The sequence below is a fragment of the Agelaius phoeniceus genome, chromosome 2 (genome assembly GCF_051311805.1).
Source record: "Agelaius phoeniceus isolate bAgePho1 chromosome 2, bAgePho1.hap1, whole genome shotgun sequence".
Classification (NCBI taxonomy): domain Eukaryota; kingdom Metazoa; phylum Chordata; class Aves; order Passeriformes; family Icteridae; genus Agelaius; species Agelaius phoeniceus.
Window position 1 is genome coordinate 67,810,559 of NC_135266.1, and position 24,099 is coordinate 67,834,657.

The 24,099-nt window shown below is 36.6% G+C and overlaps 1 protein-coding gene across 7 annotated transcripts in view; it reads right to left on the reverse strand.

The window, feature by feature from the left end:
• The window catches only part of NBEA (neurobeachin), a 459,156-nt gene that overhangs the window by 69,688 nt on the left and 365,369 nt on the right, over positions 1-24,099 (reverse strand). For all 7 annotated transcript variants that reach the window (XM_077173791.1, XM_077173789.1, XM_077173793.1 and 4 more), the window contains 3 exons: positions 23,357-23,472; positions 14,593-14,705; positions 5,048-5,188 (listed from right to left, as the gene is read on the reverse strand). In XM_077173791.1, coding sequence (XP_077029906.1) covers positions 5,048-5,188; positions 14,593-14,705; positions 23,357-23,472 — 370 coding nt within the window. The remainder of the gene's footprint in view (positions 1-5,047; positions 5,189-14,592; positions 14,706-23,356; positions 23,473-24,099) is intronic.

The window sequence follows — 24,099 nt, forward strand, 5'->3', positions numbered from 1 at the left end:
GAGAGAGAGAGAGAGAGAGTATGTAATGGTTTGTCAGAGTGACACATACCTTTTGCCAGATGTATTTGTGATTGTCCTGCTAAAATCTGACAAAAAGAAGAGCCAAATTCACTACTGTTTACCATATGGCATGAAGTCCTCCTCATCTTTGAATCTCACTAAAAACTGGTTTTAACTTAATCTAATCTAACTCATAATAAATACAGAATTTATTCTGCCTTGTACAAATATGCACTCATTGCAACAGCAACTGGAAGACAATTATTCTCTACAAACATCTTGACTACCACTTTAGAGAATCATGCTCTCAAACACTGGTCACTGTTTCCATGAAAATGCAATTGATTTACACATATAACTTCTTCAGTAGCAATTATTGAGAACATCCAATTTTACCATAACTCTATCCTATTTCTACTAAAAATCTGAAGCCAATGCTGATATTCACATTCTACATGATTCAAGGCAGAATTCATTCTTCTATTTTACTTTTTCCTTCTGTCTATTTTTCAGGTCAAGTCACTGGAATATAAGGCATTGTGAAGTGGCATTCATAGTTTAAACTATTCCATCTTCTGCTACTTAAATATTCACTGTTCCAGATGAAATGCACATGAAGAAAATGAGTCTTCAGGTGGTAAGGTCACCTAATGAAAAACTATGAATATTCAATTTCATTTCCACAAAAACACATAAAACAGAATATGTATTACTGGTAAAACAAAGACAGAGATATAAAAATTAACTACACAGGACAGAACTGAGGCTAAGACATACAGCATCTTTTAAAAAACTAGCCTGAAACATGTACTGGATTTGCGTGGCAAAGTTTTGGTAGTGGGGGAGACTACAGGGGTGGCTTCTATGAGAAGCTTTTTCTATATCCAATAGTGCCAATGCCAGCTGGCTCCAAGGTGGATCTGCAGCTGACCAAGGCTAAGCCTGTGAATTATAGCACAGTGCCTTTATGATAACAGACTTAAGAAGGCCCAGGGAAAAACTGCACAAGAACACTAGAGAGAGCAATGGGAATATGTGAGAGGAACAGCCCTGCAGACAACTAAGTCAGTGCAGGAGGAAGGCCAGGAGGTGCTCTGGCTCCAGAACAGAGATTCCCTCCAGCCCATGGTGAGGCAGCTGCGCCCCTACAGACCATGGAGGTCCAGAGGGGAGTACAGCTCTTCCTGCAGCCCCTGGAGGAATCCATGCCACAGTAGGGGGATGCCTGAGGAAGGTCACGAGCCCCTGGAAACCTGTGCTGGAGTAGGCTCCTGGCAGGGCCCCATGTGCTTCCATGGAGAATGGAGCCCATGTAGGAGCAGGTTTGTTGGCAGAACTTGTAAGCCCACGGAGCACCCACAGTTGCATGTTGTGGTGTGATGTAACAGCCTGTCTCAGTTATCCCAGTTCTTTCCCCAGGTGTGCCAATACCCTCTCCCTTCCCCTCCCCTTGCCTCCTGCTGAGAGCTGTCTGTCAATCTTGGCATTCCAGAAAGAGCATTGTGTGACTGGCAAAGTTCAAAAGATGCCTCTCAGCCCTGGGGACATTGGGCCATCCAGGTGCCATTTGTCCTCTGAGACTTCCCCCCCTTTACCTGGTTGGTGGGATCCCTACCCCTTCCCTCCCCCTCTCCCTGGGGTTAAAAGACACTGCAACCACACGGTTCTTGGTTCTGTTGGAGCTGTTGCAGCATTCAGAGGCCTGTGGGCCAGGAATAAAGCTCTGGATCGAAACCCTCCATCAGAACCAACTCCTTTCCTTCACCTCGCCTTGAGGCCTCTCCACCAGAGGTAAACCTGAGCTCCTGCATGCCTGGACTTGTTCCAAGTGCCCAGCTGCAATATCCAGCCAGCCAAAGGTGTCTCTGAGGTGAAACCACCACAGCTGCTGCCCTTGGTCAAGCAGCAAGGCCCAGACCAGCCCAGGCACGTTCCATCCAGCTATTTTGGTATTTAATTCCAACAGTTGCAGTCTGTTCCTGAGGAACTGCACCCTGTGGGAGGGACCCACACTGGAGGAGCTCATGAAGAGTTGCAGCCTGTGGGAAGGACTCACTTTAGAGAAGTTCATGAAGGACTGTCTCACATGGGAGGGACCCCACGTTGGAGCAGGGGAAGAGTGTGGAATCTTCTGAGGAGATAGGAGTGGCAGAGACAAGTGTGATGAACTGAGCACAGCCCCCATTCCCATTCCCCTGTGTCAGTGGGGAGAGGAGAGAGAGAATTTAGGAGTTATGTCCTAACCCTCCCCAGAGAAGGGAGGGGTTGGGAGGAAGGTGGTTTTAAGATTTGACTTTATTTTATCATTATCCTACTCTCATTTGATTGGTAATAATTCAAATTAATTTCCCAGGCTGAGTCTGTTTTGCCCATGATGGTAACTGGTAAGGGATCTCTCCCAGCCCTTATCTCAACCCATGAGTCTCTCCTTATTTTTTCTATCTCCTGCCCAGCTGAAGAGGGGAGTAATAGAGCAGTTGTGGTGGGTACCTGACATCTAGGCAGAGCCAACCCACCACAATACATCAGATAAGGAAAGCAACTGAGGGAAATATAAGGCAGTAGGGAACAGATTATCACAGAATTGACTCAAAAATATGGTATTAAAAGCAATGCTTTGAAGACGACTGACAGAAACCAGATTGCATCTGTCAAAGCTGAAAAGTAAGACTTAAAATAATTTTTAAGGTTTTGTGGCAATTACACAATTCTCTCTCTCTCTCTCTATATATATATATATATATACTTCAGAGTGGCTGAAACTTCCTTACCCACAGCAAATACTTCTTCCTACAACACTAAGGTCTAGGCAGGCAGTTTGTCCCCTTGGATCCCCATTACTACATACTGTTTTGTTTTTCTTCATCTAAACTCTCATTTCCAATTTACTTTTTTTCATATCTTTTTCATTTGTTTCCTTGCTTTTTTCCATTTCTTTTGCTTTTCCTCTTCTCTTCTTTGATTTACACCGTCTTCTCCCATGGTTTTAGTTTGTACTCTCATCCTTCACTCTCAGTTTGTTGTCACTTTCTACCAAAAGCTCTACAGTAACACATCTTTTCCCATCACTCTCCTCCAGTCTTTCAAAATACTGAAAGCATTTTTCTTTGTGAATCTCTGCATCTCTTAATGTCACCTTTCTCTTTCTGGACTAGACTTTAATTTACCTTTTCTTACAGAGTCTTCTTCAAAGCTCTACCTCAAGAAATTCATGAGCAAGAAATACTACTTTAACTTGCAGAAATCTGATCTAGTCTTATCTATAAATTTCACTGGCACAATCTTCTCCCTTAGGATATTTCATCCTTTATTTTGTAACCAAAATAACTCTCTATAGATCACTATGACTTTGTAATCTTCATTGCCATAATCTTTTCCTCTATACACACTTATTTTCAAATATCTATTTAGGCTTTCCATTTGCTGCCTTATCTAGTCTTATCATATTATTATATCTTTTTTCCTTTTCTGGATTTGTCTTCTTTTACTTCTGTTGTCTACTTCCATTACAGATTGCTTTTCTTTGCTGGTGAATCATATTTAAATAATCTTTAAAATATCTGTGTAGGGGTGTCCCTGTATTTAAGTTATCTGTGGTTTTCACCTTTTCATTGGCAACCTCTTCTTTGGGTGTCAGTGGTTTCCACTTCTGTGTTCTATCCTCACGTATATTGTTTGCTCTAACAAATGTAATTTGTAAGGTCTATATTGCAAGGCCATCAAGACAAAGACTGTTCTCTTGCTCTTTAGGTGAGAACAAAAAGAGAGCAAGAGCATCAACAGTATTACATAAAGGACAGTAGTAAAAATGACATTGAATTAACCTAATACAGGAAAAGAATACTCCTTAGTGTGTTGTACATTCAGCCTGTAACCAGAATTTCACCGCTGAGAATTTGCTGACTAGCAAGAGGGGATCTTTTGCTGTACAGCAGCCAAAATTAATAGAGAAACATCCAAATAAAACTACTGGTTTTAATCTACTTTAAGGCAACAAAGTGTACCATAAAATGTATTCAGTAGATGAATAATTTAGCAGCATTTAAAAGGAATACAGCGGTCACCCAACACAGGAGTGTAATCAACACTTAGTTTCCCATGGTTTAAGAAGAATATCCTGAACTCACAGACACATGAATTCCCTTCTGAGCAGAAAAAAAATGAACATGTCTAAGGGAAGCTGAGATGAGTGAAAACTCAATATCAAGCTTTGTGTGGCTCTGTTTTGCTTTGTTGTATGCAAAATATGCTTAGAATACACCTTATGCAACAGACTTTTATTGGCAGAGTGTACTTTAACTTAAGTAATTACACAGTCACCCAATTTTTCATTAATTCAGGTTTCCCTGTGAAACCTTCAGTGTCACATCAATACTCTTTATTCTGTAAATAATTGTAATAACACATACACTGAATTCAGATTCATTCTATCTTTGAAGTTTGGTCCCCTTCCTTAGATCTGGTTTTGGTCATAGAAGCGTGAGGTTTTCAGTACTGACATAAGAGTTTGAAGTTAGAATCCAATTTCTACATTTCTGAAAACTGTAGAGATGTTCATTAATTTAGAAGCATAGTTCATTTGCATAAAATATTATTCAATGTTGCTTTAATATAAAATTGGTTATATAATTCCCCTCTCGATGTGACAGTTTAATGTTCTTACAAAAGGCTTTTTTTTTCAATGTTGCATGGATCTGTTCCTAGCTGAAAATAATAAATGAATATGAGCAGTATCAGATTTCTGCCTTGAGATATTTTTTGGGGGTGGATTTCATTTTAGATGCATTTTTCTCATTGTATACATCCTAATACCATCACAATTTTATGTTTAAATTCATTTTGGATTGTTTGGGTAAGAAGGAACCCCTGTTCACTACAAATGAGTATATAAAGAATATCAAGAGAATTTCTGAGATTTTAAGGTAGGGAAGAACAGTGAGATTTTAATAGAAAGGTGCTTTCATTAAAAAAAACAACAAAACAGTGGTGACAGAAGAGATGCTGCAAATAAAGATCTCCATGAAAACCAGGATCCAGAAATACTTACAATACGAACAAGCCAAGCCAAGGTAGAAGTAGATGTAGAGTAGTGGGTGTTATAATGATAAGGTGGAGTCTGATCATCTTCCCATGTCTCATACCGTTCTGCATAGAAGACAGCTCTCTTTGGGTTCAAAGCACCAATAGGCTGTAAAGTGATAAGAGGTCAAATATATTATCAGCTGTCTGATATGGCATAAGTTAATTCTGCATTAAGATTTACTGCACAGGAGACTCTGCAACCAAACACATTCCATGCTGAAGTAATCCCTGAGATTGCTATAAGCTTAGAATTTATTGTCAAAGGCTTTCTGTACTAAAAGTCTTATGAGTTTCTTTATTTTAACTGACAAATATAAGTGATCCACATCTGCAAACTTTCAGGACCTTCTTGAAGTATAAGTTGTTTCCCAATTAGTTCAGTAACATTCTTCTGGAAATAGACTTCTAAAACTGCATTTAAAATGCATTGAGGCCAAACTAATATTTCTGTGGCTGTCATTCACCATAATCACACAGCTAATGAAAACTGACTTTTGCTCGCACAGGATACTTTGTAATGCGCAGTTCATGATGAAAAGATTTCACGTGGAACTGCTGATGGTGTCTGGTGATACTAAGCAGAAATACTTAAAAACCATGCATAGTCCTCAGGACTGGGTGTACTTTCTGACTGAACAAAGACACGTTTTATTGAACAAAGTAAACAAGGTTTGTACTTGAAAACAATAGAATGTGGAAATTATTCACAAATTCAAAGTCCATTCTGAGCGAATTTAAAGGACAATCTATACAAATTACGTGAAAAACAAAAGAGATGTAAGGCAGTAGTAGGAATTATTGGTTTTGATATGGCTACTTGAGGAATACAAGCTTTTTATGATTTTTCAACCCACTTTATCTCAGAAGCTTTAGCAAAAAGTATTTGTTACTGTATGATGCAAAAGTTACTTCGATAAAGAAAATACAGGTTTTAGCTTTTACAGTAAAATTGACCAAACACTGAGTTTAATACTTAGAGGAGAGCACATTACCACACCAAATAATTGTTTAAACTTATTTTAGTTTGAAATATTACTTGATTTGCATTAATCAAAGTTTAATTAGAATTGATCTTATTAAGGGTATTAAAAATATATATATATAGGCAAGGGGTTCGACCAAATGCTAACAGTATTTTCACATTTTATTGCACTGCACAATTTTCTACTGAATTAAAATCCAAAGTAATTTGGAAAGGAAGTATCAGTACAAGGTCAAATCTCTGTGTTTCACTACACTAGATATGTAACTAAAAAATGTAAAGCTGCAAGTATTTTATTCTTTCAGCACTGGTATTTTTTTGAGATGGCTGCTTAAAAGGCTGACATAGAACATGATATTTTCTGATTTAGAGCTTGTTTTGAAATAGCAGTCTTTGGTGAACCTTTACATTTTAAAACATTATGATTTCAGTATTTTTCACATTAAGCACTCTGGATGCTTAATACTTTGCTGTGTCATGGAGATGTTTATAGTTTTCTCATATGTGTAAAATGATTGAGTAATCCCAATGGATTGGTGTTATCTGGTGCAGACTGCACTGAAAGACCTCACAAAACATTCTTGAAAGAGAAGTATGAGCCATTCCCTAACACTTTTCAGGCTCGTTTCTCAAATACTGGCAATTGCAAAAAATAAATATTTGCATTTTTGTTATACTTGGTTTTGTTAGACATCCTGCCAGTGTCAGGAAACACACTGGTAGTATTATAGCCTTTAAGTTATCATTACATAGAAATGGTTGTTCAACAGCTCCTTGAAAGAGACATTCTTTTCCCATTGGACTGAAAAACTGTGCAGATATATGTGCACTTTGCTAAATTATATCAGGCTTTGGGTTGCTTTGGGGACTGGATGGAACCTGCTGACACCACCCTCATTAAGGTACTGTGCATCCACTTCTCTGGCAGAAAAAATTCCAGTCCCAACTGCACATTTCAAGAGCTAAAGCAGTAATTCACACTGTAGTCTGTTGAAATGAAATGTCCACCCCCTCTGAGAAGGGAACACAAAATAGCAGACAAATTGGTGAGATTGTATTTGGTAATGGAGAAACACCCTGAGAATATCTCTTCCCTCCACTACAAAGATGCATCTTATCCTATGCTGCAGTGAATTCTGAGGCTATGGAAGACAGAGACGTCATCTGTCACCATATTATTGTACATATAGGTTTGAAGGCACAGTGGAGAATAATATGATGATTAACACAAGATTGAAAATATAGAAAACTCCTGGCCTTTCGAAACACAGTTGATGCTGATTAGAAGTCTTCCATCAAATAATTGATCTGTTTTCATTATTCACTGTAAATTGACTTAAGTAACAAGGCCTGTGAGGTATAACTAATGCTTAAAATAATTATGAGGTATTTTATTTTATAGACTAGTGAAATTTTAATGGTGGTTTAATCAGTACCTTTAAATAACATTTTTAATATAATATTGTTGTATTTAATAAAAAAGTTATTTCTCTCAACAATTTGACAATAATTTTTAAAGTCATAAAATACTAATGCAAATATATCATCATGTTTTCTAGGTTCTTCAATGAGAGGTGTTACTTCAATTTAAAAGATAAAAGGTATAATGATGTAAGATCAGGCATTTCCATTTTCATATTAAAATGGCTGTACAAGTACCTAAAATAATCTACCTTCAGAACATATATGATTAATTGTACTAAATGATAAACCTGAAAATCTGTATTCTGGATTACCATCATACAATATTCTTTTCAGAGTCATTACCTTTTTTTCCCCCTTTCAATTACTTTAGAAAAATCCCGAAATGCACAAAACATCATCTGAATAACATGGAGTCTTTAAGTGAAATACCAATGAGAGTCATTTCTGTTCTTGCATGACACTGCAATTTTCATGCGAAAATCTCTGGGAAGATTAATTTTTGGGGTCCTTTCCTGAGAGAGAGGGAGGGAGGGAGGGAGGAAGAGCTTGTCTTCAGCTATTAAGTCTCACCTCAACTTCTCAGGACAGATCCTGGATTGGACGAACTAGTGATCTCTCTGACAGCCTGGGATTTGGAAGACACGGGTTAATTTCTGTCATTCCACAAACCTTTATAGTGTCCATGAGGAGACTGCTTAGGTTTGTCTCTAGTTTGCAATAGGAAGGTGAGCTGGAAGTCCCTGAGCTGCTCTAGAAGAGGTAGGGTGCAAACACAGCCCTGTTTTTGTGGAGATGACAACTGGGATCCCAGAAGTGGCACAAGTGTCTGAATGCAGCACTGTCTGGGGAGGAGAGCTGGAGCTGCCCGTGCTTACACAACTCTGCAGCTTCTACTTCAGCCTTACATAAGTTATCTCTGGCCTGTGGTGAAGAAATACAAGAAACACCTGATCTCCCTTCTCTGTGCAGTCGTGGGGACACTGATGTGAACCACCTCTCCACACATTAATGTAAAGGACAGCTCTCCAGACTCAGGAAACCATGCACGTTGAAAATGCTAATGGAAAGTGCTCAATCTCTCTTTCTTTCTTCTGTATACCAAAAGACCAGGCACTTTCTGAAAGAAAATACCCTCCATAAATAAAATAGCAGGGAGTAAATTCTGCAAGGTCTGCCCCTGGCTTCTTTAGTGTTATTTTAACATCCATGTGGGGAAATGCTGTTAACCAGGGTAATGGTATGAGTTCATCCTTCAGTAAAGACAAAGATATTTGTGTAAACACCTTAAATCTCAGTTGTATAAACTAGCAGCTAAACCAATTTTACTCTGATGAGGCACAGGTCCTATAAGATAACAAGTTCTGCAGTCATAGTAGTCTCTCACGTTTCTTGTGAAATATGGATATATGGAATTTTGCTCACTTTTCATAGCTTTATACCATTCTCAGCCCAGAAGGTCAAATACCTCAGTTTTAATCTAATATCATGGCTATAAAATGCAGTTAAATTTTATTTATGGATCAATCCCTGTAACTTTACATAATGGAAGAAAATAATATTATTTCCATTTGACTGAGATTCTGTTGGTGTGTGCACTGATTAAAATGACTTGCCCAAACAATACAAAGGCAAAGCTCAAACGATATACTCTCTCAGTCCATACCTTAACCATAAGACAAAGACAGAAGCTGAATTTGAATAAAATAAATTGTTCTGAACATTATTTAAAAAGTTCTTTTCATAATGTTTTATAAAATGCTTTTTCCAAACACATCTTTTGTCTTTTTATTGCAAAATTCTCTCTGTAAGGACTCATATTAAATAGAATTAACTTCCCACATAATGGTGTCATAAGATATTCTTTACTCCAAACAAACAGAACAGGTCACTCTATGACAATGCCTATTCAGCCACTTCACTTTTGATGTACTAAAACTTGCTGTTTCAGTTTATTTTATGTTTCTTTCTTCCATTTAGAAATAAGGCAAGTATTTACTGTAACATTAAAAGCACACTACTACATCTTTCTTTTTTTACCTGGCTAATCTCTTTAGATATCTGGCCTTTGAACAAGTCAATATATATTGTCAATACACCTTTTATCTACTGTTTACATCCACTGGATGTGTTATGCTAGTTCATGTAATATCTATTTGTTTGCCAAATAGAACTATATTCTCTCATGAGAGCAGAACTGAATGTAGCATCCCATTTATCTAGCCACTCAAATATTCTGCCTAACTTGACTGTAATTCATGACTCAGCTACCTTATCTGTTGGAGTTTTTTGTTTGTTTTGGTTTGGGTTTTGGGGTTTTTTTGTTTTGTTTTGCTTTGTTTTTATTTTTTTGTTTGTTTTTGGGTTTTTTTGTTTGTTTGTTTGTTTGTTTGTTTGTTTGTTTGTTTGTTTTGTGAGGTACTGCACAAAATTGTAGCCTGGTATGAAGGTATATTGAACCTGGCTTTATTTGGCTCCAGCTGGAAACTGACTGAGCTTTTCCTGACTGCTTGCTGTTTATTAAAAAACACCCACTGAACAACAACCTATAAATAGGATGTCTTAGGATGATATTTTAAACTTAAAAATAAATTGCAATTGCGTCCAAATTAGTAAACAGATTTTTCTTCAGCATCCTAATATGAAAAGCAGATATCAACAATATCAAATATAAGAGCATTCACAGATTCATAGTACCAGAGTTTCACACAGTAAATGAACTGTTTATTTGAGAAAAACATATGTTTAAATGTGTAGCTTTAATTGTGTGTAGTTTTTCTGCTGATGGAAGAGTTGCATATGATAAAGAGAGAAGTTTAATTTTACAGAAAATTATTTCATTTTTCCAACTAAGAGCTCTTAATAAGCCCATAAACTCCATTCCACAGCATATACATTTTTGGAAGTATTAAGTGTGGTTGCCTTGAAATATTCACACTTGGATGTGTTCATTTGCATTATTACATTTAGAAGCCTTGGGGCTTTATCACTTCCTTTTTTTGAAATGGCACAGTAATAAGGAAAAGTGGTTATGCTTATCACCACCCATCAGTCAAACACCTTCTATATTAACAAAACATAATTTTTTCCACTCAATGAATGGGTGTGTGATGTTTCATACACATGTCAATATTAGTATTACTTTGCCTGGTGAAGAAATCATTTTATTTAACAGGATGTATGACTGGAAGTAAATGAGGAGAAATTCCCGTTTACACTTTAATGAGCAGGGACAATGCTGCATGTCAAAACCATGCATTCACTATAATTTAGGAGTAAAAGTCATACAATTTTATACAAACAAACCATATCACATTTTAAGTGACTTGAACCTCACAAAAAATCACTTTTTAGTAAGAGCTGTGTACATGTTTCCTGGACTAACGTTTAATATCCTAAGTATTTCTTAAAGGAAATCTCAACAAAGAAGAAAATAAGCAGATCACCTGATGGTTTGATACAGAAAAGATAATTTATGTATCTATGACAGCCTCTTTCATTAGCTTTTGATCCTGTCAAACAATAAATATAACCTTTAACCTTGTATATGTAATGAATAAAACTTGAACCTACACTGTCTAATCAAATGAGAGGTCCAATATATCCCACTGCTCTGGCACATTCCATGCCCATGAGCCCTGGTTTTAAATCTAAAACTGTATGTAAAAAGAAAAAAGCCAAAAAGCTTTTAGAACAGAATTTCCAAACACGCAAAAGAAATAGGATGGAGGAATTTTCAGACTAATATTTAAACATAATTGTACTGAGAGAACAAGTAACATCTGGATGTAAAAATACCACAATAAGGAGTGCCACATAAAACCAGAATGAAATGGAATGGAAGGAAAGGACAAGCTACATGTTCAAGATGGCTTTGCACGAATGTAAATATTTAAGTTTGGACTAAATGCAAAAGCCCATGTTTTACTCCATTACTGACATCCTAAGCAAGACAAACACTCCTAATTTCATCTCCAAAAATCATATGAATTGCATTTGATATGTATGTTCACTAGCAGTTGTGATATCACAAAGGTGTTGTATTATATTTTATACAGAAAGCCTGGAAGCCAAACATTAAAAAATTTGAAAAATGTGTAGTTAATTATCAGAACTGTCACTGGAGTATTGTATGAACTTTGAGCAAGAATATACAAAATATTTTTTAAAAGCTAGATTTAGCACCTACATTTAACTACAGAAACCATTTTAAATCAAGAAAACAAAGCATGGTAGGTGACTTCTCTTTAAATTTCATTGCTTTTGTGGGCTTTTACCATATGTGCAATATTGTTAAAATTCTAAATAATTGCCATAGATTTTTTGAGGACTATTAATTGCTAAATAGCAAGGACAGAAGCTTTGTGAAACTAAGAAGGGCAAAATTTACAGGGAGACAGAAGGTCAGGAACTGACGAAGGAGATTTTATCCATCAACAGTTTAGCTGGAGGTTCTGATCTGCCATCAAATCTGCAGGAACATGTCTCCATTGCAGGGCAAAATCTGACAGAAGGGAATTGCTCCTCATGGAAAGGATACTGAGTGGGCCTGCCGCAGAGGTCTGGCTGAGGCTTGCTAGCACAATCGCTTTCAATATTTACAATAAATTACGAACTCCTGCTTTTAAGCACCCGGCTACTCAGGATTCACTTCCATGAGAAAAAAAAAAAAAAAAAAAGAAGGGACTCACAGATAGTGAACAATATCGAAAATGAAAGCAGAATTGAGAAGGTAATACCTCAGAGACATTCGAATTTTAAAGATTTTTACAGATAATGCAAAAATTGAAACAGGACGCAAGTAATGCTGAACAACTCAAAACAAGCATTCCATACTAAACAGCCACTGCATTTTAAAATAAATCATTAACCTACTTTTCCTTTTAAAACCATGGTGAAATGAAATCTATCAGATATTTTCATAATGAACACTGCAAAAAATTGACAATTACAATCCTTTTATCCTGAAGTATTCCACAACACTTTACAGATTTCACATGTGTTTTCTCATACATCCATGGGATAAATGGGGCCCAGATACTGGCAGAAAGGAAAGGTCATTTTCATTGACTAGTTCTGTGTAGGCTTTTCAGTGGTTAAAACCTTAGCTGTTCCAGAGGAAACCACTGATAGCTTTTGGTAAGTTTTAAATTGGCAAGAAAATGTGCACGTTGCATGGATTCTTGTTGAAAAATAAATAGTCATGGACTTGATTTTACATTTCCTTTTGAGAAGAGTACTAATAACAGCACAGTGATATTTAATAAGCTATACATGCACTAATTCCATAATGAGTCTTTACTAACTCATGAGGAAAACACATCTATTCAGCTATCACACTACTTCCTCTAGCAATTACATATTTTAGTAGATTGCTATAAAAATTTGGATTGAACCAAACTAAATACCTAGAGAAGGACTCATGAGGCACTGTCTAATCTTGTTGCACTTCACCACATCCAGTGCTATTAATACATCCAGAAAGTGAGTTTGAGAGATTTTGAAAAGTGTAAGCACCTTAATGAAAGGTTTATCTTTCTGAACAACTCTAAACCAGCACTACTTTTATACATGCTAGGGAACAAGCCAGTGTAAAATGATCACAGGTCTTTTTTTAAGTCATGTCTGTGGATCTTTTATTGTTCTTGGCACAGATTTCAATGGTGTTACAGAACTGAAAAACACATTTGTGAAACATACCTATAATACTGTGAAAGGTCAGAAGTTTTACATAACCTAACGGAAGTATCAAGCTATTTATTTCCTTTTGAGGCATACTGTGAATGAACTGTAAATTCTGGGTTTATTTGCTTATTTATTTTTTTATTTGTCTAAGAAAATAAAAGGAGTGTAAGCTTAAGTGTCTCTATCCACTATTATGAATTCAAGTCCTACTCAAATTATTTTGGACATCTTACAAAAGCAGGCTTCCAGGAATGGTTACAACACATCTGGAGGTACTGCAAGCACACTCTTTCCAGCAGAGATGAAACTGTCAAATGTCCAGGGCAGGATGTCTCCATTGCTCCCCAGGATGTGTGCTTCCAGGGAGAGGAGGAAAGAAATCCAGACTTAAAGCATAAACCCCAGAAACACTCATGTCTGCCCAGCAGCAGAATGGAATGCAGGGTCTGCAGCACAGGACTGCAGAACAGGCCTTGGGGGTCATTTTCTCCTCTCCAGCCTCACTCCTAAAGGCAATGAGTGACAGCTTCCTGTGGTTTTGAGCCTCACTCAATTTGTACAAGCAACTTCTCCCTCTTGGATGAGGAGCTGTGGTAAGGATGCAACAAAGCTGACACACCAGACAACAGAAACCTCACACTGGGGATGCTGCAGGACTATGCATTATCTTGCCACCTTCACTGGCAAGAGAGTGCATACATTTTCTTAATTGATAGTAAACAGGAATGATACTTTCCACAGCTCGGTTTCGAGGCTCTTTTTTTATTGTATTTTAGCTGGCCAAAAGTAGAGCCTCTCCATATGTTTCTGCTATGCTTGGCCAGGACAGACCTTCTCTGCAGTCTGTTAACACAACCAGAGTACCAGAGCTGGGTATTGATCACAATTAGTGCCATTAGAGAAAAAAAAAACGCTAGAAATTTTTTTTTATTGTAAAACATTAAGTGCCCAAATCAGCTTGGACAGAAAAAAACACAACAAATAACAACAAGGATCAGATACTCCAGGATCTAAAATATAAAATACCCCTTTACTAACTATTAAATCAAAAGAAGATGCTGATACTATATTACTATTCTATACACTGCAAAATAAAGTGAAATATAGTCCAAATGTTTTACTTCCAAAGGATCAGTTGTTATAAACTAAGAGGCATAATTAGTGAGATCAAGTGGTCTGATGCACTCCTGTTCCATAAGTCAGAAGGTACAGAGGAGTTGCAGATTTGGAACTAGATAAGTCAGGGACATGGAAGCAGCATAATACAGAGATTCAGTATACAATAGTTCTAAAATAGAAACGTCTATTTCAGGCTTTTATGAGTTTACGATAAAGACCTTACTTAACCAGACTATAAATATAAAACAAAATGTCTTTCTAAAAGGACTGGATTACTGTTCTTTAACAAGAATGAAGCATACCTTTGATAGATCTCTGAAGTTGCCTGGAAGGGTCAGATCTAACTCTTCAGATTCATAGTTTGTTAAAACCCATGGAAATACAGGGTATTGATTCAGATCATTGTATGTTCGTCCTATCGAAAAAGAAAGTTTTAACAATTAGGAAATAGTGTCCACTTGTCCAGCTAGAAAAAAATGTAGTGGTTACATTTCTTGCATCACATGTTCCCAGTTCCCACCACTTTGATAGAACCAGGTCTAAATCTTCCAGACAAAAGCAGCCATTTAAGTGCACTTATCGTGAACCAGAAGTCAACACAAACTGAAATAATATAAAAAGTACAGTATCTTTTAAGATCAACTAAAATGCACCATATGCCAATAAAGAATTTCTTTTTTATTTCCATTAAAATATTTTTATAGCATGAATATAGAAATTCAAAAGAACTTGACTATTATTTCCTAGAAAGTTCATGAAGTATCATAGTTGGCAAAGATAAAATGAGACTCCAAACAGCAAGGCGGTAAATTTGAGGTTTGCAAATCTAGGTCTATCCTAGATAGTCCATGCTAATCTATCATTCCCTATGGTTCTTCACTGAAGAAATGGTGAGATTCCATGGCAACTGTGGAATCAAAGTGATGAAATTCATGTTTGCTGTAACACTATTTTTAATCACTTTTAAAATTAAAAAACAGTTCTCCCATGTAAAAGACAGAGCTGACTACCCCAGGCCACTCTTTTCAATCATGAAAGAAACACTGCTGTCATCCCAGCAGCTCAAATGTGCAAAAAACCATGTATAGATACCATTTCAAAAGAACAATCTTCAACTGCAATTAACTAAAAATTATGAATTCATCACAAAGAAAAGCATGTTTAGGAAAGGCTGTTATTTTTTGTATTCTCTAGTATTTAGCAGAATCTAACATGTCAGTGATAAGACAAATGAAATTTCTTAGTACAGAGCTGTCCATCCTAATGCTATAGTGAGAACCACACAATATGCAACATAAGACTTAAAAACCAAAATCAGGTCATAAATATATGTGTGTGTGTATTTATATAATATAATTAGCAGACTGAAATAATCCAGGTTAACAATTCCCAGTCCTGCAGCAGATTTACAGCCCTGTCTCACTAACTGCTTCCTTCCAGATTCTGGACAGATTCCTGGGGTACAACACCCGGCACAGGAAAACACAGGCTTCCTTGTTCTGAGTAGCAGTTGCAATTCTCCACAAAAAATCAGTTCTGCTTTAATGAAACTTTCACTGCTCTACAAACACCTTATTTTTTCAAGAGAAGCTGATGAACAAAAAGCATGTTTTTATTTTGTACATAGTTTCACTGAATACAGGAGAAGTGCATATTCTTAATAATTGTGTGTCCTCATTTTTACACTCTGAAAACATAGATGTTCACAAGAATGCAAAAAAAAAAATTAAGGTGCAAATATCACTTTGTCAAGCAAGCAATTCCAGTACTGTGCACTGCATACACAAATGAAGATGGATGGAAACAAAATCACTTCTTCTTTATATCAAGAATGAATGAATGAATGAATGAATGAATGAATGCCAAACAATTCTTGGACAGAACAAGAATGTGTCAAACAACTATATCAAGAAGTATACGAGAATTTATCCTTGTAAGGAAGGAAAAGGAAAGGTATGCTCTGCTAGAATATTTATTCTTTTAGACTTTTGGGAGGGGGCTCTATATGCTTTGAAGGAAGACAGGAAGACAAATCTGCCTAATTTTCTACATCCTTCAAATCAGAATATAATTTTCTTCTTTGGCAAGGGTTTATTTGCATATGACTTGTAAAGTTTCTTGAGATTATTAAATTTAGGGCGCTTTAAAATAAGGCCTCTATAAAACTATTGCTTCATACAATAAATGTTTTTCTCACCATCAAAATCTTTAATTCAGTTAGCAGAAGAGTGTGCAAAAGCTTTCACAATAGAAAGACATTTGTGCTTATGCAGAGAGCAGACTAAAAGAACTTTGAGATCCAGGAAGAGAATGACTGAGAGGACTGCAGTCTATTACAAAGCAAAGCATAAGCCAAAATGAAGACTCTTTAGAATCAAAATTTGTATGGAAAAGAGCTCACAGTAATAAAAATCTTCAACTGTAACCATTTTAGAGAAGTATTTAAAAAGTGAGAGCACCCTTTTGCAAAATTTTGAAAGGAAATGTAGGGTCATACAAAATTATGTTTTATTTTGAAATTGAGATTTTTTTCATATTGTGATTTCATTTAATTTTGATACTTACTTCATTAATTTCATATCAATTCAATGTCAATATTCAGTCAACAAGATTTTGACTGTTTGTTCCCATTCCATGTGGGAAAATCAGGGGAAAAAGGAAAAGGAAAAAGCAATCCTGAGCCTTGCTGGCTCTTTTGCTGAGGGGTTACTCATGGTATAGACACATGAAGAAACTATCATGTGACATTAGCTCCATGTCAGAACACTGCAGTAACTCCTCTTTTTTACCTCACAGTGAGAAATTATTGCAGCTTCTCTCTCAGTTTAGGTAGGATAAGTTGCAAATTATGAAGCTTTCAAGATTATGTATTTGGTAAATATAAGACTTGTGAAAAAACCTAAAATATTCTCTTCTCTCCTTCTTCAATTTTTATAAAACATGTTTTATTTATGAAGATAATAACTACTAAGAATATCTCTTAACTTGTTTAATAAAAATGTTAGTGATTTATTTTTTTCAACTCAACAATTTCCTCCTTAATAGCAACAAATAAAACTGACTCGAGAAGATGAACCTAATTTAAATTGTGAAAGGAGACCAAACCTGCAAGGTAAGACCACACATCTGTACTTATCTGAGCGGAGGACAGTGATCTAGGCCTATAATGGGATTACAAATCCCTAATTCTAAACATGCATAAATATTAGTGGCTTCACTTTATTAGAAATGCTGTCTTGATCTGTTCTGGCTTCACAATTGATTATTTTCAGAGAAAAGTCAGCAGATGAATATACTTAGCCATCTCATCAATTGTCTGCTGCTTCCAACAAGAATTATTTGGTCCTTTCTTTAGCTAAATAAATATAGAACATAAACCTGTATGACTATTGGCAGTCCCTACACCTTTTCAGAGCCTTCAGATTTCCCCTCAAGTAGGCTTACAGAGATTAATATTAAAGGCTGAATATTAAATATCGCAAGGCCTGTGACACTAATCTACTTGAACAATAAAAATGAGGCATAGTAAATGAGATCTCAGAAATACTGGATATGTTTCTTCATTAAAAAAAAAAAAACTTTTTAATTAAACCATCCAATTTAATGTTTTTATATGGCACTTTAGTTTCTAAGGTAAAGCGAGCTAGAGACAGCTGACAAAGAAATTATAACTGCAATTCCTTGGTGAAAATGTTAATGACAGCAAAATATTGTTTAATTAGATGATTGCAGCATCTGGATTAACACTCTTTAAGAGCGATGTTCCTGTGCTTGTCTGCTTCTTCACACTTTACAGACATTTTGTCATCTCTAGGTCATTAGGAAAGAATTTTTAATGATTTTTCTAGAAGTAAGTAGTTCGAGTTACATCTAATTAGATGACAATAATAAGCCCAACACATGCAGTAGCTAAATATATACATAATTAACCAGTGAGGGCTTGTACATCACAGAGTAAAAAAGTGGAAAATGCTAAACAGGCAAAAAAAAAAAAAAAAAGGTGAGGGGGAAGAAGTTCATCTGAATTTATTACCTAATTGAGGATGTCATTTTTTTTTCCATAAACCTTTAAAAATAATCCTTTTCCACTAGAAGAAATTACTCACAAAAATTATGGATGCAATTATTCTTCATTTCTTTTAAAAGCACTGACATGTAGGATTTAAAAGAATTAAAATTCCAATAAATACAAATGCAAGCACACATTTAATGCACTGCAATTTGAAATCAAACAGCAGAAATTAGATAAATACTGAGAAATGGATTTGAAATCTAGACTTCTAGCTAAAACAATGAGCACTGCAATAATATTAAAAACAACTTCTTGTTCCCACTCCTTCTGATACCTTTTGGTGTAGTGGGATTACTTTTAAGCACTCTTTTTAGTAATCTTTTAATTGAGAATAGCAAAAATTACTTGTTTCCTATATCACCCAGAGGATTCAGTTGACATTTATGCTGGTCCCATACAGAGAGGACAATTAGTATAATCACAGCAAAAACAAAAGGATCCCTGAGAATGAAGCAGGTAGAGGGAGGAGGGGGGAGGTGACCAGGAAGGCTTATGTCTACAGAGCCAGGACAAAAACCAGGGCCATGGAGAGTATAACACTGAGACTGATTGATAAGTAGCAGAGAGCAGTGTTTACCTTTGGGAGGAAAGCCCAGAGCTGTAAACATGATGAAATATGCTTGAGCCAGAAAAGAGGGCAAGAAAGAGGGGAAGAGCTTGGAAACAAAAGAGGGAGGTGAGAAAATAGCTGACTAGGGGGCCAGAGAAACAGGTTGAAACAAGGCTTTAGAATTTTGAAGATGGAGAGAGATTTTGAACTGAAATTGCAGCGAGACATCAGGCCAGTGCAAGTGCCAGTAATCACACATAGGATTGGATAGGAAATGATCTAGAAAGAGAGATCTTTGAGAGCTGAAGCAGAAAGTTATTAAGCATATAAGATCTGTGAGCACACATCACAGTAGAAACAATTAATCTAAACATGAAGCATGGCAATGTTTCTAGGGGGTGAAAGGATGACATAAGAACTAAAGAAAATGTCATAGAATGATGATTTTTTTCAAGAGCATACTTCAAATATTAAGGACCTATAGAACAGCCATGCTACTCAGGACAGACATACCAGAAAACCAGGGAGAGATTCAAGAAGAGATTAATGTATTTATTTCAATGGTTCCGTTGTACAGACACCAACCAGTCTGTGTAATTAACAGTACTAATAAATAGGCAAAGGACTTCTTGTGGGAGAGGACCTGGCTGCATGATGTCACAATGGGAGAAATAAGCTGGTGTCAGAACCCTCACTTCTGAACATCACTCTTCTTCTTGTGTAACTTCAGAGGAGGATAACAAAGAAACATGGGTGCTTTCTTACTCTTTTGTAGAGGGCTAGAGACTAATTAAGCACTATTGGAAGAAAAAAAGGAAGCTACAAAGAATGGGCAAAAGATGTGCTAAACCACTTTATTAGTGGATCTCTATTTGGATGAGAAAACAGTGAAGTGACCTTACTTATCCCCCACTTACCAGCAGATAATCCACAATTCTTAAGTGTCAAACCTCCACGTTTCTGACTAAGCTACAGCTCAGATTTGCTGAATAAGCCAGTAGGAGCTTAATGGCAACATGAATTAAAAAAAAAGAGGATGGATATATTTCTCAATAGCTGAAAACAATAATACCATTAGAGAATAAGATGCTGCTTAAATAAACAGTTATATACTAAAACTAGGTCATTACATTAACAATTACTGGCAGAGAAGTTGTAACTTATAAGGAGATATTTCTTATGGAATCTCATTACAAAAGAGTATAATTAGGACTGTAATTGGAAATTGGATTTCCAAGAAGAAAGAAAAGAAAATACATCTTTACTTAGGAAAGGAGGTCACAAGTATATTCAGTACTCTATTTTTGTCTACAAAATAGAAAATCCTGTATTTTCTTCTGACTGTTGAAGGTCCTGTCTACAGTACATTTAAGATTTTGTGTCTGTTTAATACAGGTGTACTTGGGCAGTTATCAAAACCAGGGCAACAAGTAGTAGAGATTCTTCGCTTCCAGGACTGTATCTCTGGTAGAGTTACTTATTTTGTTAGTGCTTTATCAGAAAACACTTATTTGTTAGTGCTTTATCAGAAATCACTTATTTGTTGTAAGTGAAATATTTTTGAGGAACACCTTTCAAAAAGACTTACAGAAATGCAGGCAAAGCTGTTAATGCAGTGGTGTAACTCAGACTGCCTCACAGCCCCCAGCCCTGCAGTTTCCCAGATCTCAGGCCCTGGTGGTACAAGGCCATGCAATGGTGGAGCCAGGATCAGCTTGGGGATGTGAGAACTTCTAGACTTTCTAACATATATTTCTTCTTCGAAACTTTCTCCCCAGTGACCAGACTTTGAGCGAATGTGCACTCTATTGTGGGTGGGTTTCTGCCTTGCCATGAACTTTATGAGGAGATTCTTAGCAAATATCCCCAAGTACTTCATGAGTTTTTGGAACTGAGCTTTCTAGATGAAGTGCAGACTTCATTAAAACTAAAAAACCTGGTTGATCTTCCAAAAAATAACTTGAGGGGATTTTTTACTTCTGTCAAAAAGTTGGAAAACTTTGGGTTTTGTTCCAAACTAGAATAAAGACCTTATTGTCATGTATAGAATTGCCTGTTGGGTTTCAGTCAGCTTTTATTCTCTGGTGTTATTTTCAGAAAAGGTTTTGTGTGTGTCATTGGCAAGTTCGGCTACCAAGGATAAATTTTCTTCTAATTTTTTTAAAATCACATACTGCTGAAAGATTTTATGAGATGATAGACAATGATGTGAAATGAGCAAGGCATCCTATGCAATTAACCTATGCAATCATGAGATTACATGAACAAATGAGAGTTATCTGTAAGAGACTGATACCAATAAATCTGCTAGAAATCAAATGCCTTGAGTCAGAGAGAGAGATTTCTAGGGATAGTGACCAAACAATTTTTTTCAAATAGGACAGAAATTCATGGACACACACCAAACATAACAAATAGTCAGTAATCCTTCAAACCTTGGCCATAGCAGGTGGAACATGGAATGCTAATATCAAGCCATCCTGTTATAAGGCAGATGAGTGACACTAAATGACCTTAAGAGAATCCTGTCTCATGCAATCACCCCAAGTGTTCGGCTATAAAACTTGCCCAGTAGTACTAGTACCAAAAAACAAGTCAAAAAATATTTTTGTTGAGACTTTTGAGATACTCTGAGGGAATATGCTCAGGCTGAATCTTGTTAACTGAGATATTTTAGTGTGTTACTGCAATTTCTAATTGACTTCAGACATAACGCTGTCTTCCAGGTTTGAATGCTTTGGTGAGGTACCTACAAAATAATGACCTTAGAATTTTAAACTGATTAAAATTAAAAAAAAAAAAAAGTAAAAATGGCTTATCTCTTGTCTACTCTCATTCAAAGAGCTTAAATTCGATGCTCACAGAAGAAATGAGTACACAAAAAGGAAATTACCAGCAAAGGACAGTTCTGTTGGTAATGTATTGGACAAGGACTGAGGGGACTTAGGCTAACTTCCCAGTTCTCCCGTAAATCCTCCCAGTTCAGGTGAGGCAGCCAGGGAGCCAGCAAGGGTCTGCCTGCATTTCCTACTCACTAGAAGGGCAGCGGATGCGTGAGAGGCACGGAGCAGCTGGAGACAGGCCAGTGTCCAGAAGCAGGATAGAGGCATTCTGGCACTGCACCAGAGGCAATAAACACTCAGCAGGGCTCCTTCCTCCAGCAGAGATCTGCGGGACCGCAGCTAAAATGCTTGGGAACCAAGCTGGTGACTTGCATTGGACTTCACCATATGGACTTTCCAGCCCTGATCTCCAGTAGTTTCAGGGATTCTGCTTTTTGCTCCACTGCTCAAGGTAAACATGCCCTCAGATTTCCAACTGTTCAGTGGTAACACTTGTGTATCACACTGGGATAAGTTGATGACACATTTATTAACGTCCGTAAGACTCGATGCATGGACCATGACTACCATCTAAGCACAGAGGCCAAAGCCTGAGGGTTCAAAGCAAGCGAGTTTGACAGCTCCTGAATTCTGCCACTGCCCTACTGGGAAGAGTGCAGTGACTGTCCCCAGACTGGTCAGCATAACAAGTGCTACCTTTGGGTTTCACACTTACATGTGTCTTATGTCTGGCCTGAGGATAACCTCAAGCATAAAAGTCAGGACCAAGTAAAGATGAGAGTTGTAACACTGGAGTACAAAGTGATGCCTGGTGGAATTTAATTTGGGTTTCAAATTAAAGCTCACTGAAGTGAAATGTCTGTATGAGGCTCTCCACAGGCAGGTTCATAAGCAGCATGTGTGCTACAGGCAGGAATCATAATAGTAGACAATCTCCTGGAAATTTCTGTATATGGTGTAGAAAACTGCTGCTTTTTACATTTAAAATTAACACTGGAGTTAACACATAGAAAAGGGAAAGGTGAAAGGAGTAATATCTTCCTGGATGTTTAATTAATGACAATTGCCAGAAAAGCTCTTCTTTTGCCAATAACAAATGGATGTCTATGGCAGTTATTTCTCATTTTAAATACCTAATCTGATATTATATTTCATCTCAAAGAACTAAATGAGAAAAGATGCTGTAATCTAATCACACCACAATCCAGGTGACATCTGTACTAGGCAGAATACTGTTGTTATTCTGCTGTCTAGTTGCTGTTGCTGAGAATGATGAAGTAGCGAAATTACATTTTCCCATTATTATTTCCAGACACTCTCTGGCAATGGTTTGTTGACTCTAATAAAGCTTCAGACAAAGCTGTCAGCAGAGGAAATGGCAGAAGGGGAGCAAGGAACAGCCTTCACAGCAATACATGAATCTAAAGTCTCCATGATAGGTTGTGCATTTTCTGATAAAATGTAATGTGTGTGTGTTTCAGAATATATCACAAAACTGCAGCCGAATTCTAGTGGGATGAATGTATTCTATCGAGTCATGTTGCTTAAGATTTTGACAAACATAAACATATTACAAGGGATTAAAGAGGCAGAAGCCTTACCTGCTATAGTATTGAGGAACATCAAGTATTCAAAGTTGGATATCTCCCGTCTCTGCCAGCGCTGAGTCATGTTGGAGGATTTATAAAGTTGTCGGGGTGTGGCCAGAGAGATTCTCCTAGGAAATGCATTTAAAGAATGATTTTTTAAGAGTCTCATTAAATGTTAAGATGTAGGGCAACATTTTTAGTGTGATTGATTTCAGATTGTCTCAGAAGCTTTTTTATTTCATTTAATGAAGTCAAGAAGACACTATTACCCTTATTTCAGAAATGTCTAAAATTAGGAGCTATGTTTTATTTTATCTCTACTACAGCATTGCAATAAATCAGAATATTATATTTTGTGGTTTATTTTATTCTGAATCTGGTTAAAAGACAGGGATTAAAAGAAACTGCAGACCTCCTGGTGCCAGGCTTGTCCAGAAGGAATAAAAGAGGAATACCATGTCCCTGTTTCAAAAGGCTATATTGAGATAAATTCATTAATGTTAGTGAGTGATAGATTAAAATGACATACACTTCCATCACACAGGTTGACTGTATTTATTACACAATTTGTGCACCTCCTGTATGGTCAACTACCAATGATTCTTTCCTAAATCCCAGTGAACCTGAAGATTTCTATTTATAGCCTGGTTTCTGAAAGAAACAAATTTTACTCAGTTATCTGCTCACATGTTCATCTGCCTGTCTCTTCATAATGACTTCTAAATTGCATTTCATTCAAATTTGGAAGAGGAGCA